At 39.3% G+C, this 17,242-nt stretch overlaps 1 protein-coding gene across 1 annotated transcript; it reads left to right on the top strand.

The window, feature by feature from the left end:
• Nucleotides 1-6,212: 6,212 nt before the first annotated feature.
• LOC148096625 (chitin synthase chs-2-like) lies at nt 6,213-16,704 on the top strand. Its single transcript, XM_087835341.1, has 22 exons — nt 6,213-6,238; nt 6,491-6,626; nt 6,814-7,002; nt 7,100-7,982; nt 8,071-8,254; nt 8,434-8,529; nt 8,891-9,046; nt 9,160-9,334; nt 9,434-9,535; nt 9,655-9,796; nt 10,847-11,047; nt 12,774-12,889; nt 13,050-13,218; nt 13,336-13,515; nt 13,636-13,914; nt 14,000-14,180; nt 14,275-14,297; nt 14,397-14,464; nt 15,824-15,934; nt 16,108-16,322; nt 16,399-16,495; nt 16,591-16,704. Exons 1-22 carry the CDS (start codon nt 6,213-6,215, stop codon nt 16,702-16,704), a joined length of 3,843 nt encoding a protein of 1,280 aa, XP_087691467.1.
• Nucleotides 16,705-17,242: the final 538 nt, after the last annotated feature.

Below are 17,242 nucleotides of genomic sequence, written 5' to 3'. Positions count from 1 at the left end.
AGGTACATTCAGTGATTGTTCACTAATCTCCTCCAGGTAAAATTAAAAAAAGAAATGTCAAAAAAGCAAAATCTCAATTGCAGCTTCAGTTTCCATCATGTTATAACTGAATGAGCTTTTTACTTTGTTGTGATTTGAAATATTGTCGATATGTTAATCTTCACTGGGTGCACTTGACTTTTCCCATCCCATGAACTCAAATCAGTAGTGTCATCTCCAATCTTAGCCGAGGGCATTGATATGAAGAATGAGAGAACTCACAGCTGTTATTTTAATCACCCCGAGTTAGTTCTTTTAACTCAAAGCATCAGAGAGTAATGTGGCAACATCTGGACAGATGTGTTTAAAAGGCTGTAGGCTGCAGCCATTGCTCTAACACAGGGTACAGATGTAACAGGGCTAAGTGCTGGTTCTAATAGTCAGAGCTGCTTCAAGCTTTATTTGTGAAGCTTACAAAAAATGTAGCTAACTTCTAGTGCTGGGAAGTAATATTTTCATGAGCTAAGATGATCGTAAAAGAGTGGTGCTACATGCTGCAATGCTAACATTAGCATCTTACCTTTAACTGGTGGTTAGGCTTAGTCCACAGGCGCACACTTGGAGGTTCACCCTTTAGTTTCACTGCAGAGTCCTTTCTGTCTGTGAAGGTTCTCAGTCATCCAGGTCATCGTAGTCAAAGGAGCTTGCAAAGAAAAGCGTCTGGACTTCTTTAAGTTACTTGAAGACGTTTCACCTCTCATCCGAGAAGCTTCTTCAGTTCTAAGGTCAAATGGTGGGGAGTCCCAGATATAAACCTAGTGGGAGTGTCCCCCCACAGAGGGACAAAAGGACCCCCTGATGATCCTCTAATCGCCTGTGTGGAACTGGGTGTGAGTCCCAATCAGCCAGAGTTTCGGGTGAGTTTTTTTTTAACCCTGGCCCCACCTTATCATGCGAATTCCTGAGGTCAGATGGCCCAGGATGTGAGTGGGCGTTAAGGCGTCTGGGAAGGGATCTCAAAACTGGATTATAGATGGCAGACAGTTGGTGTCGTAAACCACCGCCTCTGTTCAAAGATGGTCGCTCACAGTGGACATAGATGCTTCTTTCACTCCTCTTTCAAACCATCTGTCCTCTCTGTCCAAAATGTGAACATTGGCATCCTCGAAAGAGTGACCTTTGACCTTTAGATGCAGATGGACAGCTGAGTCTTGTCCTGTGGAGGTGGCTCTTCTGTGTTGTGCCATGCGCTTGTGAAGTGGCTGTTTGGTCTCTCCAATGTAGAGGTCTGGGCATTCCTCGCTGCACTGTACGGCATACACCACATTGTTAAGTCTGTGTTTTGGCGTTTTGTCTTTCAGGTGAACCAGTTTTTGTCTGAGTGTGTTGCTGGGTCTGAAGTACACCGGGATGTCATGCTTGGAGAAAACCCTCCTGAGTTTCTCTGATACACCGGCTACATAGGGGATGACAATGTTGTTGCGTCTGTCCTTCTTATCCTCCCTCACTGGTGTCTGATCTTCTTTTCTGTGCCTCTTTGCTGACTTTAAGAACGCCCATTTAGGATAGCCGCACGTTTTGAGTGTGTGTGTTCATGTGTGTGTTCCTTCTTTTTCCCCTCAGGCTTAGAGGGAACATGTTCTGCCCGGTGGTGTAGGGTCCTAATTACTCCAAGTTTGTGTTCCAGAGGGTGATGGGAGTCAAACAGGAGGTACTGGTCCGTGTGTGTGGGCTTCCGGTAAACTTCGATGTTGAGGTTGCCATTCTCTTCAATGTGCACAGCGCAGTCCAGGAAAGGCAAACAGTCATCCTTTGTGTCTTCCCTGGTGAACTTGATGTTTTTATCCTCCCTTTTCACCCGACAAACCACATGGCAACAGGACCATTTTAAACTTGGCCTTCATTTTGTAATGACTATAAACCTATAAACATTTCATGAATAAATCTTACATTGATGACAGAATATTGATAACATCTGTCAACATGAAAGACAATAAAAACAAGCATACTTCAGAAAGAGAAGCACAACACCTACATCCTGGCTTTGGATGGGGGCAAAACCCTTTAAATCCCTTTTGTGGTTCCTGCTATGGTAGGCAAACACACGTATACACAAATCACAGTTTGCTCTGTCAGCAATAAAGCTCTTTCAAAAATATAATCTCAGTTATTTATAATATAGTTAATTTTCTCTTTCAGTCCACAATACTTTATGAGGCTTAGTTTATGGCGAGTTTAACACTATCTGAATAGCACAAAGACATCCTACTTTGAATGATACTTACGGGACAACTAGTGTTTTTTCAAGTGTATTTTTAAATTTCCTTGTAAAACCGCTCACACCTACATTCTGAAAAGATGTTGTTCTTTGTAATGGGTGTGCATTTCAGCACTCATAGTTTGAGCATGTACCATAGGTAGTTACAATTGTCAAGAGTTCCACACAGATGAAAAACTATTTCTACATAAATGCAGTGACACATTATTCTCTGGAGTTTCGGTCCGACATCAATGACTCATAAATACAGATGAGGGAGAAAAAATGTATAACACCATGAAGATACATTTAAAAAAAAAAAAATAACAATAATAATAATAATGGACACTTGTGATTTTTGTGCTATACAGTGGAGCAAAAATACTGAGGCAATTGTTCACAAAACCAAAAGTAAGAAACATTATGATGTGCTCTTCTTGAGCTGTTGTTTAGCACAAAGTATCAACAACAGGATGTTGTTACTGTTTTTACTTATTATTTAGTTTAATCCAAGATGAAATGGCTTGTTAAGCTTACTAAGATATGTACTTATCCACATCGACTATCCACATAAATGTAACTCTGCATGTACAGTAAATGCACAGCAACACTTAAAGCTACAAAGATTAAGCTGGGGAACTCCAGGCCTCAAGAGCCGGTGTCCTGCAGGTTTTAGATGTGTCCTTGATCCAACACAGCTGATTTAAATGGCTAAATTACCTCCTCAGCCCTCAACATGTCTTGAAGTTTTCCAGAGGCCTGGTAATGAACTAATCATTTGACGTTTGACCCATTTGTATGTTGAGCCAGGGTGATATCTGCAGGACACTGGCCCTTGAGATCTGGAGTTCCCCCAACCCCTGCTCTAACGCATAAATAAAATAAAGAATTAAAAAAAGAATTCATAAGTTAAATATTTGGAGACTGGCAGAAAATTTAATCAACATATATTTCTTAGAGGATGGAACCTTTGTTTTTGTGGGACAGAACTCCTAAGAACAGAAGAAAAAACCTATAGGTGTTTCCTGCATGTCCCATACATTATGTACAGATAGTTAAAGACTCTTAATATCCTACTAAATATTATGACCCATGAGACTGTGTCTGCTCCCTGAAACCTTACAGCAGCAGGAAGAAATGCGTGCACATGGACGGACCTGTCTGTTACAGGTAGGGATGGGTATCGAAAACCGGTTCTTGTTGAGAACCGGTTCCCACTGTTTCAATTCCTTGAAATCGTTTGCCATTTTTGCAAACGATTTCCTTATTCCAGTCGCCCTGAATGACATCACCATGTTGCAGAGCGTCATTTACCTGGCAGGAAACACGGCGCCTAAGCGGCTCAAACACTAAAAAGTTTCATTATACTTTACGAGAACGGATGACAACAGGGCAACTTGCAATACTTGCAAAGTAGATATTTCATTTAAGGGAGGAAACACTACAAATACGCAAAAGCATTTGCTCACAAAACACGCGATAACCTTAAATAAATGTCGTGTTTTTAATTCCGCTCCGGACTCGTGAATCTCAACCCAGCAGCAGCGGTAACGTTTGCACGTCCTCTCCCGTTAATGCGGCAGGTAAATAATCAACTAACAGTGCATATTATGTTAGCGCGATCTGCCTTATTACAAAACCTGCCATTACTGTGCGTTTAGGTGACCATGATGAGAGAGACAGAGTCTGGCTCAGATGCTGGCAGTTGTCGCTGCAGTCTACCGGTAGCGTCTCCTTTCAGGCCAGGATAGACGAATGTCACCGAGCAGTGACTAAGTTTGTGGTCAAAGGCTTGCACCACAGTGAATGTGTTTAATTGTAGGCAGGGACATTACTGGATATTCTTGTGTAATTGCTACAGAATAATTTATGTTATACTTTGTTATTGCTACAGAAGAATATTTATTTTATTATTTTACATTTACATTTTTTTTTCCTGGGGACCCTGTGACACCCCATTGAAGAGACATAGGCTGTGGATCTCTTAAGATCTCACTGTTGGGTTTGTAAGGCCATGTTACTCTTAAATTTCTATCTTGTTCAAAGAGAAGATATAAAACAAAGTTCTAAGCTAATCGACCTTAGTGTTCTCCTTTTTTAAAAAAGAATCGATAAAGAATCGAATCGTTAAACAGAATCAAAACTGGAATCGGAGTCATGAAAATCTTATCAATACCCATCCCTAGTTACAGTCATAGGTTTTACATTATTGTTGTTATGTTGATGTCTCACTTTTAATTAAAACACTTTTTTGCATCACTTTGGATCACTTAATGCTAAACTTTAAAAAGATAACTCATATAGATATTTTCTCTGATTATAACCACATGGCATGGACCATTTTAAACTTGGCCTTTATTTTGTAATGACTATAAACCTATAAACATTTCATGAATAAATCTTACATTGATGACAGAATATTGATAACATCTGTCAACATGAAAGACAATAAAAACAAGCATACTTCAGAAAGAGAAGCACAACACCTACATCCTGGCTTTGGATGGGGGCAAAACTCTTTAAATATCTTTTGTGGTTCCTGCTATGGTAGGCAAACACACGTATACACAAATCACAGTTTGCTCTGTCAGCAATAAAGCTCTTTAAAAAATATAATCTCAGTTATTTATAATATAGTTAATTTTCTCTTTCAGTCTGCAATACTTTATGAGGCTTAGTTTATGGCGAGTTTAACACTATCTGAATAGCACATAGACATCCTACTTTGAATGATACTTACGGGACAACTAGTGTTCTTTCAAGTGTATTGTTAAATTTCCTTGTAAAACCGCTCACACCTACATTCTGAAAAGATGTTGTTCTTTGTAATGGGTGTGCATTTCAGCACTCAAAGTTTGAGCATGTGCCATACTTAGTTACAATTGTCAAGAGTTCCACACAGAGGAAAAGCTATTTCTACATAAATGCAGTGACACATTATTCTCTGGAGTTTTGGTCCGACATCAATGACTCATAAATACAGATGAGGGAGAAAAAATGTATAACACCATGAAGATACATTTAAAAAAAAAAAATAATAATAATAATAATAATGGACACTTGTGCTTTTTGTGCTATACAGTGGAGCAAAAATACTGAGGCAATTGTTCACAAAACCAAAAGTAAGAAACATTATGATGTGCTCTTCTTGAGCTGTTGTTTAGCACAAAGTATCAACAACAGGATGCTGTTACTGTTTTTACTTATTATTTAGTTTAATCCAAGATGAAATGGCTTGTTAAGCTTACTAAGACATGTACTTATCCACATCGACTATCCACATAAATGTAACTCTGCATGTACAGTAAATGCACAGCAACACTTAAAGCTACAAAGATTAAGCTGGGGAACTCCAGGCCTCAAGAGCCGGTGTCCTGCAGGTTTTAGATGTGTCCTTGATCCAACACAGCTGATTTAAATGGCTAAATTACCTCCTCAGCCCTCAACATGTCTTGAAGTTCTCCAGAGGCCTGATAATGAACTAATCATTTGACGTTTGACCCATTTGTATGTTGAGCCAGGGTGATATCTGCAGGACACTGGCCCTTGAGATCTGGAGTTCCCCAACCCCTGCTCTAACGCATAAATAAAATAAAGAATTAAAAAAAAGAATTCATAAGTTAAATATTTGGAGACTGGCAGAAAATTTAATCAACATATATTTCTTAGAGGATGGAACCTTTGTTTTTGTGGGACAGAAGTCCTAAGAACAGAAGAAAAAACCTATATTTGTTTCCTGCATGTCCCATACATTATGTACAGATAGTTAAAGACTCTTAATATCCTACTAAATATTATGCACTAAACATGAAAATATGCAGTTAGTTTCAGTTTTTCTGGATCCTGTTTGTTCATATTTCTCTTCACCTGCTGCAATCAGGTATTTCCCTTACATGTGGGAGTGGCTACATGATGACTCATACCTAAACCGCTATATAGTGCTTCCAAACAGAGACATTCATTTGCTGTATTAATCATGGAGGAGCAAAGAGATTTACCAAAGTAAGTGTGATCTGTAAAGAAATGTAATTTTTATATTTTAATTTCCCTGTTTTACTGGAAAAACTAGTAAAACCCATTAGCCATAACACAGAAATAGTAAGACATATGTGTGCCATTTAGGAAATTTAAATTTTATCATTTGACATTATTTAACAAGTTTAATACATTTTATCAGGCTCAATAATTTACACTTAACTATGCTCTTTACATGCCTTTCTACGTCAGACTTTGACTTTTTGTCTCTTCATTCAGGAGGCCGTGGGACACCTGTCAAGAAGTCCCAATCATTGAAGATGAACAGACACCATGGAAAATGATCAAATTGCTGAAGATCATTTGTCTGTTTGCTGTAACTGTTATTGTGTTTGGATCGGCATTATGTAGCAAGGTTTGTTGTTTTTTGGACATTTTTTAACATATGTGATATTTATTCTGCTGCAGCTAAAAAGATAGATATTAATATTTGTACTTATTCTAAGGAATCAATCACACAGAGCAGTTGTTGATTTTCCCTTGCCAAAAAATAGTGTCACTAATAACTGACATATTCAGAGATTTCTTTTCCTCTCTTACAGACGTCTTTTCTCCTCCTAATCACGTTGTCCAATGAAGGCACAAAGACTCTCCCTCCTGAACAGAAACCCGTTGCACTGCTGTGTATCGGCTGCTCTCTCATCGCCTCCAGTGTATTTCTATTCCTCAAAAGCATCTGGAAATCATGTTATAAAACATCAAAGGTGCCCAGAAAAACAACTGCAGCCCTAGTAAGAAAACTTTGATGCTAAAAACAGAAAGTCTGCAGATTTTAACTTTTTTTCTCATCATGCTTTAAAATGTAATCATCTTCTGCTTCTTCTTTAGGTTCTGTTTTTTGAGTTTCTGGTTTCTGCAGGTGCATCAATTCTCACCATCGTGGCGATGCCACACTTGGACATTGTGACCAATGTGACGATATTCAACGGAGTAGCTGTCATCTCTGCAATCCTACAGCTGATCGCTCAGTGTTCTGCCAAACAAACGAAACACTTCGTGCTGCCTTGCATCTTTGGTTTCATCTTTATTTTGATTGGTTATGTCCTGTTTCTTCTGTTATATATTACAAAGAATCCTTCTGATAACAACATGATCATCTGGGTGGGGTTAGCTGTTGGAGGGTCTATTTTGGTGTCTTTCAACTGGTGGGAAAACTACTTGAAAAAAACAATCTCAGCGAACAGCAGCCCCACCTTCCTCGAGAACCTTTGCAATGACATAAAAGAGTGCCAGAACATACTGCACATTCTCTCCAGCCTCATGAGGATCGTTGTGACTGCGTGTGTAGTTGGGGCCTACGTCCCTCTAGCCAAAATGGACTGGAGCATTCTGACCTCCATCCCGAGCCATGAGACAAGAATTATAGCCATCATCATTGGGGTCCAGCTGGTCTCCTCAGCACTCTGCCACTGGTTTGCCTTGGTAGCCTGCAAGATGCATGCTTTGCGGCGATGCTTCATCCTTCCTCTATACCTGGCCTCTCTAGCTGTTTTGGCTCTGCTGGTCATTCCAGTTATTGTTTACTATCAGGACTACAGAACAAGCCTGAATGGGACTACAAACATCAACTTCACAGACTACTGTAAGGTGGCTGTGGATGGAAGGAATCAAAGCCTGAATGACAGTGTGTTTCCACATCTGGTGCTGGATGTTACATACACTCTGTGCTTCCTTGACATGTCCAAGATAGCTGACATTGGCATACTCACAGGTAATAAAATAGAGTGTTATAAATTATCAGCATATTTATTGATAAAAAAAAGTGTTCAATGAATAATATTTTCCTTACCTTCCTTCAGGTTCAGCAGTGTGCTGGTGGATTGGCTTTGTGTTGGTAACCCTACATCTCTGGAAGCTCAATGTGCACCGAATAGAGAGGACTCAAGACCTGTTCATGAGGAGGTTGTATGAGGGAGCCTTTATCGAGCAGTCGCTCCTCCTCAACATCCGATTTGACATCCAGACCAAAGAAAGGATGAAAAAGTAAGTGTGTGTACCATTGTTCTTTCATTGTGCTTCTGTGGTTCATTTAGGTGTGTTTGGACATGGTGTTTTTATAAGTTGTGACTAGGTATAGGCAATATTTTATGATACTGTCAATTCTTCAAACTACAAATATGCAATGCATTTTAAATATACACATATAAATATTTTATGTGAAGACGTAGGTATTTTGAACCAGTCATGGTGTATCTGTGTGCGACCATGTGGCACGAGACCTACGAGGAGATGATGAACATTATAATATCAATATTCAGGTGAGTCTCACTGATACTGTGAAAAAAAAAAAAAAATCTTGCTATTCCTCTAACTTCAATCTTTAATGAGTTACTACTATGTTCTGGACTTCCCCTCTCCACATGGAAAATTCAGTTATTCCTTAAAGCAAATAAAATGTGAAAAAAACTAAAGGTTTATCATTAAGAGCATCTGAAATTTAATTAGGGTTTAATTTAGTTAAAGAAAAACCAACAATAGTGAAAAGTACCAATGTTACACTCAAAAATAATGTGAAAAATATGTATCTTTGGCCGCGCCAGTTTACTGTATTAAAATCATAAAAATTTACTTTCTTGCTGTGGATTTCCCCACACTTCCTGTTCATGCTTTTCCTTACAGACTGGACAAATACAGACCAAAGGAGGACCCAAAGGTCAATGATTTCACTTTTGAAGCTCATATCTACTTTGATGACGCATTTGAACATGTTGAGGGGAGTCGCCATCTGAATGAATATGCCAAGAACCTTGTAGAAGTTATTAAAGAGGTTTATGGGTATGTTTACATGCAGTCTGCTATTAATGCATTTAGGTCCAGGATTGATTTTACCATCCTGGACTATAATCTCTATTAATATAGAGACATTTTTTCTTACTGACTATCATCAGCATCTTCAACAACGTTGATCAAAAGTTCTTCAGAAAGCAGCAACAAGTCCCGGATCAGAAAATCATACAGACGCCATATGGAGGTCGTCTTTTTATCATCATGCCTCAAGGGAACAACATTGTGGTTCACTTCAAGGATAAAGAACGCATCCGTCACAAAAAGAGATGGTCTCAGGTGGGAAAATGATTAACTGCAACATGTAATGTAGATCATCTGAAGTCTTGAGTTGTAAAAAAGATTGGATTTTTAATTATTATTTATGTTTTTTTGTAGATCATGTATTTGTACTATCTCCTGGGCTGGAAACTCATGAGCAAATATTACATTCGTTGGAAGAGGGGAGAGGATGAGCACGAGCTAAAAAAACAAGCTCAGGTAAGATGAAAGAGAAAGTTTCTGATTTGCTCAAACATGCTTGCTAACAACTGTCATGGTACATAAAAAACGACCAAAGCTTCAGGGTCAAACAAAACAAATTGTATATGTTTCTCCAGAAAGAGAAGCACAACACCTACATCCTGGCTTTGGATGGGGACACTGACTTCCAGCCTGCTTCTGTGGTGTTGCTCATCGACCGTCTCAGAATGTACCCTCGCGTTGGTGCAGCATGTGGCAGGATTCACCCCACTGGATCAGGTTTGCACGTAGTAACAAAATAAAAAACATATGAGTAAGATGTCATTGGGACTTTATAAAGATTTGGATTGGAAGACATGTTAATAATTTCTGAATGGCTGCCATCATTCCAACAGCTAATAATTATCGATATCTTAAGTGACATGTTCATTGAGAAAATGAATGCAAACTCACCCGTTTGGGCCAGCAGTTAGATGAGGTACATCTTGTTTTTATAAAAAAGCATAGAGGTGGAGATAAAATGTAATTGTGCACAATATCATGCATACAACAAGCTTCTGTCGTCTGGGCCCCAAGATGCAAAATGCAATGCTTTGTCTTTAAGTGGAAGTGTGATTGACTTACCACGACTATTTTATTCTTCCTCAGTCAAACAGCAGCACCCGTGCCATTGTTTTGCCCCCTTAGCTCCAGGACAACACCTGGAGCTAAGGGGGCACGATCACTGTCTAGCACAACAGCTAGACAATGATCGTGATTACCGTCCGCGGGAGCGCGCGCAGCTGCTTAAAGCTGTAGCCTCCAGATTACGTACAGCTACTTCCGTGCAACTGATATAGGATGCGGTAAGCTGAACGCAGCTTCAACCATCTGTTTGTTGAAAAATAGTAACGGACCGCATTTTCATGTTAATAACTGTAACGGCGTTGTAACGATAGGAATAGTAATTGGTTAGATTACTTGTTACTGAAAAAAGTAACGCCGTTAGTAACACCGTTACTTGTAACGCCGTTACTTGTAACAACGTTATTCCCATCACTGCTAATGATGCATTTATTTATTTATTTTAGTCACTGAAAGGTGGAAAGTAGTTGAAAAAATAAAACGAACAAAAAGAAAAACTCGCACGGCCCAACTCCATCAATTTAATTTACTGCATGCTTTCAACTCCACTTTACAGGTTTATTTTCAGAGTTGGCTTTTTAGAGCCCAAAAAAATCCCAAAACAATGAAATCAATCAGCAGGCACACAGAACTAGAAGAACAAAAATACCCAGCTGAAAGCAGTAGACATTGTAGAGAGTTAGTAACTTTGTATTTCCTTTGCAGGTCCTGTTGTTTGGTTCCAAAAGTTTGAGTATGCTGTTAGTCACTGGCTGCAGAAGACAGCTGAGCACATGATTGGCTGCGTGCTGTGCAGCCCTGGCTGCTTCAGTCTATTCAGAGCAGAGGCCCTAATGGATGACAATGTGATGAAGACATATTCTACCAAGTCCACAGAGGCCAGTCACTACATCCAGTATGACCAAGGTAAATAATCAAACAGTTTAAAGACCACTCTAATATTTTTGTATATATTTTTTATTCCACTGTCGCCACTGGCAGTCTGGCCTTCAAGTTTGGCACCTTGATGAGAAGTGGGCTATTAGAATAAGACTGCATCGGTGTGCAAGAGACGAAAACAGGGCACTGTTGGAATGCTACTACGCAAGTAAGAGGAAAGGGTACATTAATAGGATGAGAGCCCTATGACCAAGCTAAGATCCTGTGGGACTTCCAGATACAGACCGACAAAATGGTGGTGGTTAACCAACTGGACATAGGGGTGGTAGATAAGCAGAAAAGACACCTGTAGTGATAGACGTAGTGATATCGAATGTTGGCAACATCAGGAAGAAGGAACACTTCTGATTCTGTCTTTGAGATCAGTTCCTCAGATCTCGCGATCCTTCTTCTATCGCACTTGAGAGTGATGATATCTCCCCCCTGACCTGTCATCCTGGCTCCCCCTTGCCATAGTATGTGTGTTGTACCTCGTCAATAGCTGTGAGAGCAGTCCCTTCTTCAGAATGTTGGAACACTGATACCCAACACCCAGTGTTGGGGAGTAACGGAATACATGTACCGCCGTTACGTATTTAAAATACAAAATATGAGTAACTGTATTCCGTTACAGTTACCGTTTAAAAAGGTGGTATTTAGAATACAGTTACTTTGTTGAAATAAATGGATTACACGGCGGTACTTCCTTGTTTCATATTGTGGCGGGTCAGGCCTGTTTGGGTTTTGTTTGACAGCTACGTTCTGTTGTTCCAGGCGGCAGCGTTGCGGTTGCCATGGTTACAGGGTGACGCTCTCTCTCTGCATGTTTCCTGGGTGAGAGAGCGCCTGTTGTTGTTGTGCTAAGCTAACAGGCAGAATGCTACAGGTATAGCTCTAAAGAATGTAGCATCATAGGCAGTGTAGTCCGTGCTGCAGGGAGAATGGACTGCCATACACGTTATGTGTCTGTGAGCGAGGGAGGGAGAAAAAGGAAAAGTACGAGCTGTCATCGAGCAAAAACGGGAGCTGGAAGCATGTAAATATAATAATAACCACTGCAGCCAAGAAGAGTGCCTGACGAGCCCAGTTGTAAGTAAGCTATTAAGACTCGACTGTACGCCGTGTTCGTGTTTTCCTCCAAAAACAATAAGTCCTGTTGGAGCAGCCTTTCAACGCCTCTCTCTGTCTCTCGCTAGCAAAGTTGACCCAGACAACAAAGTAAAGCTAGTTTTCGGCTACGAGCCGACACAGAACCCACCGTATTAGCCAGAGGTCCCTTTACTACGGTTCGGAGCCGCGGACCTTCAGTAACAGTAATAAATCACAGCAATAGTACATTCATGTAGTTGTAAACAGCATGATAATATATTAAGTAATCCAAAGTATTCAGAATACGTTACTCTCATTGAGTAACGTAACGGAATACGTTACAGAATACATTTTGGGGCATGTATTCTGTATTCTGTAATGGAATACATTTTAAAAGTAACCTTCCCAACACTGCCAACATCCACATTGACGGCAAACAAACTAGTAGCTCAAAGATTCCATAGGTCTCTCATCCCATTCATGTAGCCCCTTCCGCCGGGGTTACATGCATAGTAGCATTCCAACAGCGCCCTATTTTCGTCTATTGCCCACCGATGCCTTCTTGTTCCAGTGGCCCTTTATTTACACACACACACATATATTCATATATATTTTGTAACCACAGGTGAAGACCGCTGGTTATGTACTCTGCTACTAAAGCAGGGATGGAGAGTGGAGTACAATGCAGCATCTGATGCCTACACCAATGCACCGATGGACTTCAAGGAACTCTACAACCAGGTGAAAACCTTTCTAATGATACTGCATTTGGTGTTGTGTTGTTATAAAAAAAAGATAACGCCTCAGTCTCCTTTTTTACTCTAAGTTTAATAGAATTTATTCACCTATCCATACATTGCTTGTGCTATTAGCAAATAAGCCCTAACATAACTATTTTCAGCGCCGGCGATGGGGGCCTTCAACAATGGCCAATGTGGTGGATCTGCTGGGTTCCACCGAAATTATTGCCAAGAGGAATAAATCCATTTCCAAACCATTCATGTTTTACCAGCTGTTTGGTATGATTTCATCCATCCTGGGACCGTCCACCATCTGTCTTATGGTTGCAGGTAAATATCACCTTTGTGTTTTACAAAATCACCTGTGCACATGTGAATTTGTGTCCACTGAAATATTATTTGAGGTAAAAATGGATACAACTTTAAAACATGACAAATATCTTGCAGGTAGTTTAACCTTCGTTTTGGGCATCAATTCTGCTGCTGCTCTTGTCATATCTGTGATACCTCCAGCCATCTACCTGGGTCTTTGTTTCAAGCTCAAGTCAGACACTCAAATTACCATTGCAGCAATCTTGAGTCTCTGTTATGCATTCCTTATGTTGACAGTGACAATTTCTATTATTGGTATGCTATGTTTAATCAGATTTAACTTATAATAAATTTTGCATTTTGTTATTCAGATTTTGTTTAATGTTTTGACAAGAAATACTTAAACCTGCTTCAACACCTGTCTTGTTTATTCAGGATCAATGTTGAAAGAGAAAACCATCCTGACACCCAGCAGCATTTTCATCATCTTCATGGCCATCCTTTACCTAATCACTGCAGCAATGCATCCTCAGGAATTTCCTCTGGTGTTCCATGGCTTTCTCTACATCATCTGCATCCCCAGCGCCTACCTTCTGCTCACCATCTACTCCATGGTTAACATGAACAATGTGTCTTGGGGCACCAGGGAGACAAAACCTGCTGCTGGTGCAGCCCCACCTCCAACTCTCAAGCCACAAACGAGAGCACAGAAAGGTAAGAGATATTCGACTTTTTTCTATGACACTCACAGATGTTACTGTTTTTCTGTTTTATGAAACGTGTATGATTTTGTTTGCAGCCAAAAGTATCTGCCAATGGCTCGTCTCATGGATCAAATGCTGCAAAAAATCCAGCCAGAGATTTCAAGGTGAACAGCTCAGTAGGAGTCAGGACAACACAGCCCAAGAGCCTGAGCAGCTTGAACCTGAACCCCAAAACACTATTGTGGAGGATATAACTATTACAGAAGAAGAACAGGGGTATGTTCTGAAGCTGGAAAAATAATTTCAGCACATGAGTCCTATGTACTGATATTATTTATTTAGTTTCATTTTTTCCCAAATTTTCTTTCAGGCAATTAGACAGCAACATCCAAAGTAAGTCCATGAAATTCATTCTGAGGTTTTTTTTGTTTATTTTTGAATTCAGATAAACATACAGCTGTGATTTAATGATTTTTGCCATCCTTTTATTAGCAAGCTGGATTGAGATGCTACAGAATTTGTCCAGTGACATGAAATTGCAAGAGGACTCACTCGAGCAGGTGTGTACGTGTTGTCAATTATCTCATTTGCCTTGTTTACATCTCTGTCCAGAATTTATCTTTACTCCCATCTATAAAAAGGACGATGAGCAGTATGTACAAATACTAAAACTGTTAAAAAAATACTCCAGTAAAGGTTGAAGTACGGATTCAACTTTTTTACTCCAGGTTCCAGGTCTGAAATGTACTCAAAGTAAGAAACAAAAAAAGCTCTTTAGAGGACATTTCTATTTTTGTGGAAGGCTAACTGGTCCTTGGGTTATATCAACATAATGATAATGATGAATGAATGATGATCAGCTTGAATCTGAAGAAAAAGAACAAAATTTATATTGATATGTTTATCTTCTGATCCCTACATTGTAGAGGGTGACTGCCTCTAAACAGGTGTTTTAGGGTTCCTCCACTTGGATTCAGCAGGGCGAGGAACCCTAAAATTAATTGTGATGACTCAGTGTGGGGAAAAGAATTGAGAGCTCTGGTAGATTTTTCCAGTGTACAGGTCTCTGATCAGCTGACCTGCTGCTCTTTGTGGTTGTACAAGCCTGAAATCAACCAGGTGTGAGCAGATGTTTCATGAGTGTTCCTGGCTGATTTTCAACCTCTACACTGACAGTACACTGTTTATGCTGTCTGTTTTCTAGATGGTATAAAGTTGCTATGAAGGTGAAATTCAGTCAGTGGATCTCAGCCTTATTAACTAAAACTCATATGAATCTCTGCTACAAATGATCTAACCCAACTCTGACCATGAAACCACCGCCACTGTGCACCAGTCACACACTGTTCTTTACTTTAAATCCATCACAGTACAGACAACTTACCTGTTTATCCTGCACTAACCTGTAGATCCAGTCTTTAAATGAAAGTTAGTCTTCCTCAGTATGTTGTTTCATGTTTCACAATACAAAAAAACATGTACACACCCAATATCTAATTTAAAAACACGAGAACTTATATATATATATATAGATAGAGAGATAGAGAGATAGCGATATATATATATAGAGAGAGAGAGAGATATATGAGCTTTGAACTTCTATTTTATCAAATGCCACTGACCTTACCTTTAAATCTAACCTCTCTTCTTCCTCCCCTGTCCTGTCTTTCTTATCTTTCTCCATCTCTGAGTGAAGTTAGCTCTCTTTGTTTACAGCAGGTGGACCTTGGACATAGTATTTGTTACTTCTCACATCTGATGATGAACTTACTGTAATTACTGTGCTTTAACAAACACACATGCTTATCTTGCCAATTTAAATTTAAATGCAATAGGAATGTTTGTGGGTTATTTTCCTTTAAAGCTATTTTTGCCATTTCTTTAGTTTCAACTATTGAAAACGTTTCTGTCGTTTCCAGGAGGAAAAGGAATTCTGGGAAGAGCTTCAAAAGGAGTATCTTAAACCTCTACCTGATGACAAAGAAAAACAGAAAAAGATGGCCAGTGAGCTGCGACAGCTGAGAAATAAAGTAAGTGTGGGAGGATGTGTTATCAAGAAGGGGCATACTGTACATCTTTAGAATTCCAGGGTGAAAGCACTGTTACTTTGTATCATTATTATCAACATGAACTTTGGTACTTCTCCTACAGGAAAACAAGTGCAGTTAATCTTAAATTACTTTCTTTTTCTCGTTACACACAGATCAACTTTTCCTTCTTCATCTTGAATGCATTCTGGCTGGTGACAACCTTCATCCTCCAGATCTTCAATAGCATCTTTGCCATCAGCATCCCAAAGTTAAACCTTCAGTTACAGAAAACAGGAGATGTTATCAAAGTTGAACCAGTTCCCTTCATGTTCATTATGGGATTTGCTGTTACGGTTATTATCCAGTTCTTTGCGATGCTATACCACAGGTGACCTCTTAGATCAAATCCCAGTCTTTTGGTAGTCAATGAGACAGTCTAACATTCTTATGTTGCATTCATCCAGAATACACACCCTCATCCATTATGTAGCTTTTGTGGACACGGAACCCAAAGAGAGGAAGAAAACTGGAAGCCGGAAGTCATACCTGCAAGGGAGAAGGGTATTTGCAACTATACTGCATAGATAGATTACTTGTATTCTTTAAACAGTACAGAAATCCATTTTTGTGCTAATGGTTTTTCAATTGCCTTTAAGGAGTCCAGTTCTTATGCAGACTCAAGCTACAGCTCCATGGAGGACCTTGATACTGAGGACAATGATATTGAGTCAGAGGTCACCAGAGGACCTCATGAAGAGGATTTGGTATAAACAACCGGTGTGACTGTTCAGCACTTTAAAATATCTGTTGTGTGAGATTTTACCAAAAATGTCAATACATGCACTACTTATTTTTTTATTTACATTGATTCAAATGCAATTTATTTATATAAGAAAAAAATATCTTTCAGTCTGAAGACATCAAAATAAGCCAATAAGGCTATAAAAAAAGAAAGAAGAGAAAGTGTATGTCGGTGAAAATGTTAGAGGATTTGGTCTCCTCTTTCCCCTCATCCCCAGCTGATCATAGGGGTCAGTTTATTGTTAGGGTTTTTACCTTAAAATATAAAGCACGTTGAAGTTGTTATAAATTGGCATTATAGGAATGACATTGATTTGAATCACATCAGATCAGTCATTCATCATTTTAACCGAAGAATCTAAAGTATTTTTTTACACTATAAGTCTGGGTGACATTGAGTTTTCTGCTGTCTCATATTGTTGTAATGTATAAAAACATGGGATCTACTTTTCCATTTGTTTACATTTTGTTTTAAAGAAATCTTGAAAATATTTTCCAATTCTTCAA

The sequence above is a fragment of the Neolamprologus brichardi genome, chromosome 22 (genome assembly GCF_056152115.1).
Source record: "Neolamprologus brichardi isolate AB-2024 chromosome 22, ASM5615211v1, whole genome shotgun sequence".
NCBI classification, from domain to species: domain Eukaryota; kingdom Metazoa; phylum Chordata; class Actinopteri; order Cichliformes; family Cichlidae; genus Neolamprologus; species Neolamprologus brichardi.
Note: the sequence above shows the minus strand (reverse complement) of the source record. Positions and strands in the feature narration are given on the sequence as shown.

What these genes read in the sequence shown, in the direction of transcription:
- LOC148096625 (XM_087835341.1), top strand. Translation starts at nt 6,213, where the DNA reads ATGGAGGAGCAAAGAGATTTACCAAA. An exon ending in GATCGGCATTATGTAGCAAG is followed by an intron (nt 6,627 to 6,813) that starts GTTTGTTGTTTT and finishes CCTCTCTTACAG; the next exon opens with ACGTCTTTTCTCCTCCTAAT. An exon ending in AGTGACAATTTCTATTATTG is followed by an intron (nt 13,516 to 13,635) that starts GTATGCTATGTT and finishes TTGTTTATTCAG; the next exon opens with GATCAATGTTGAAAGAGAAA.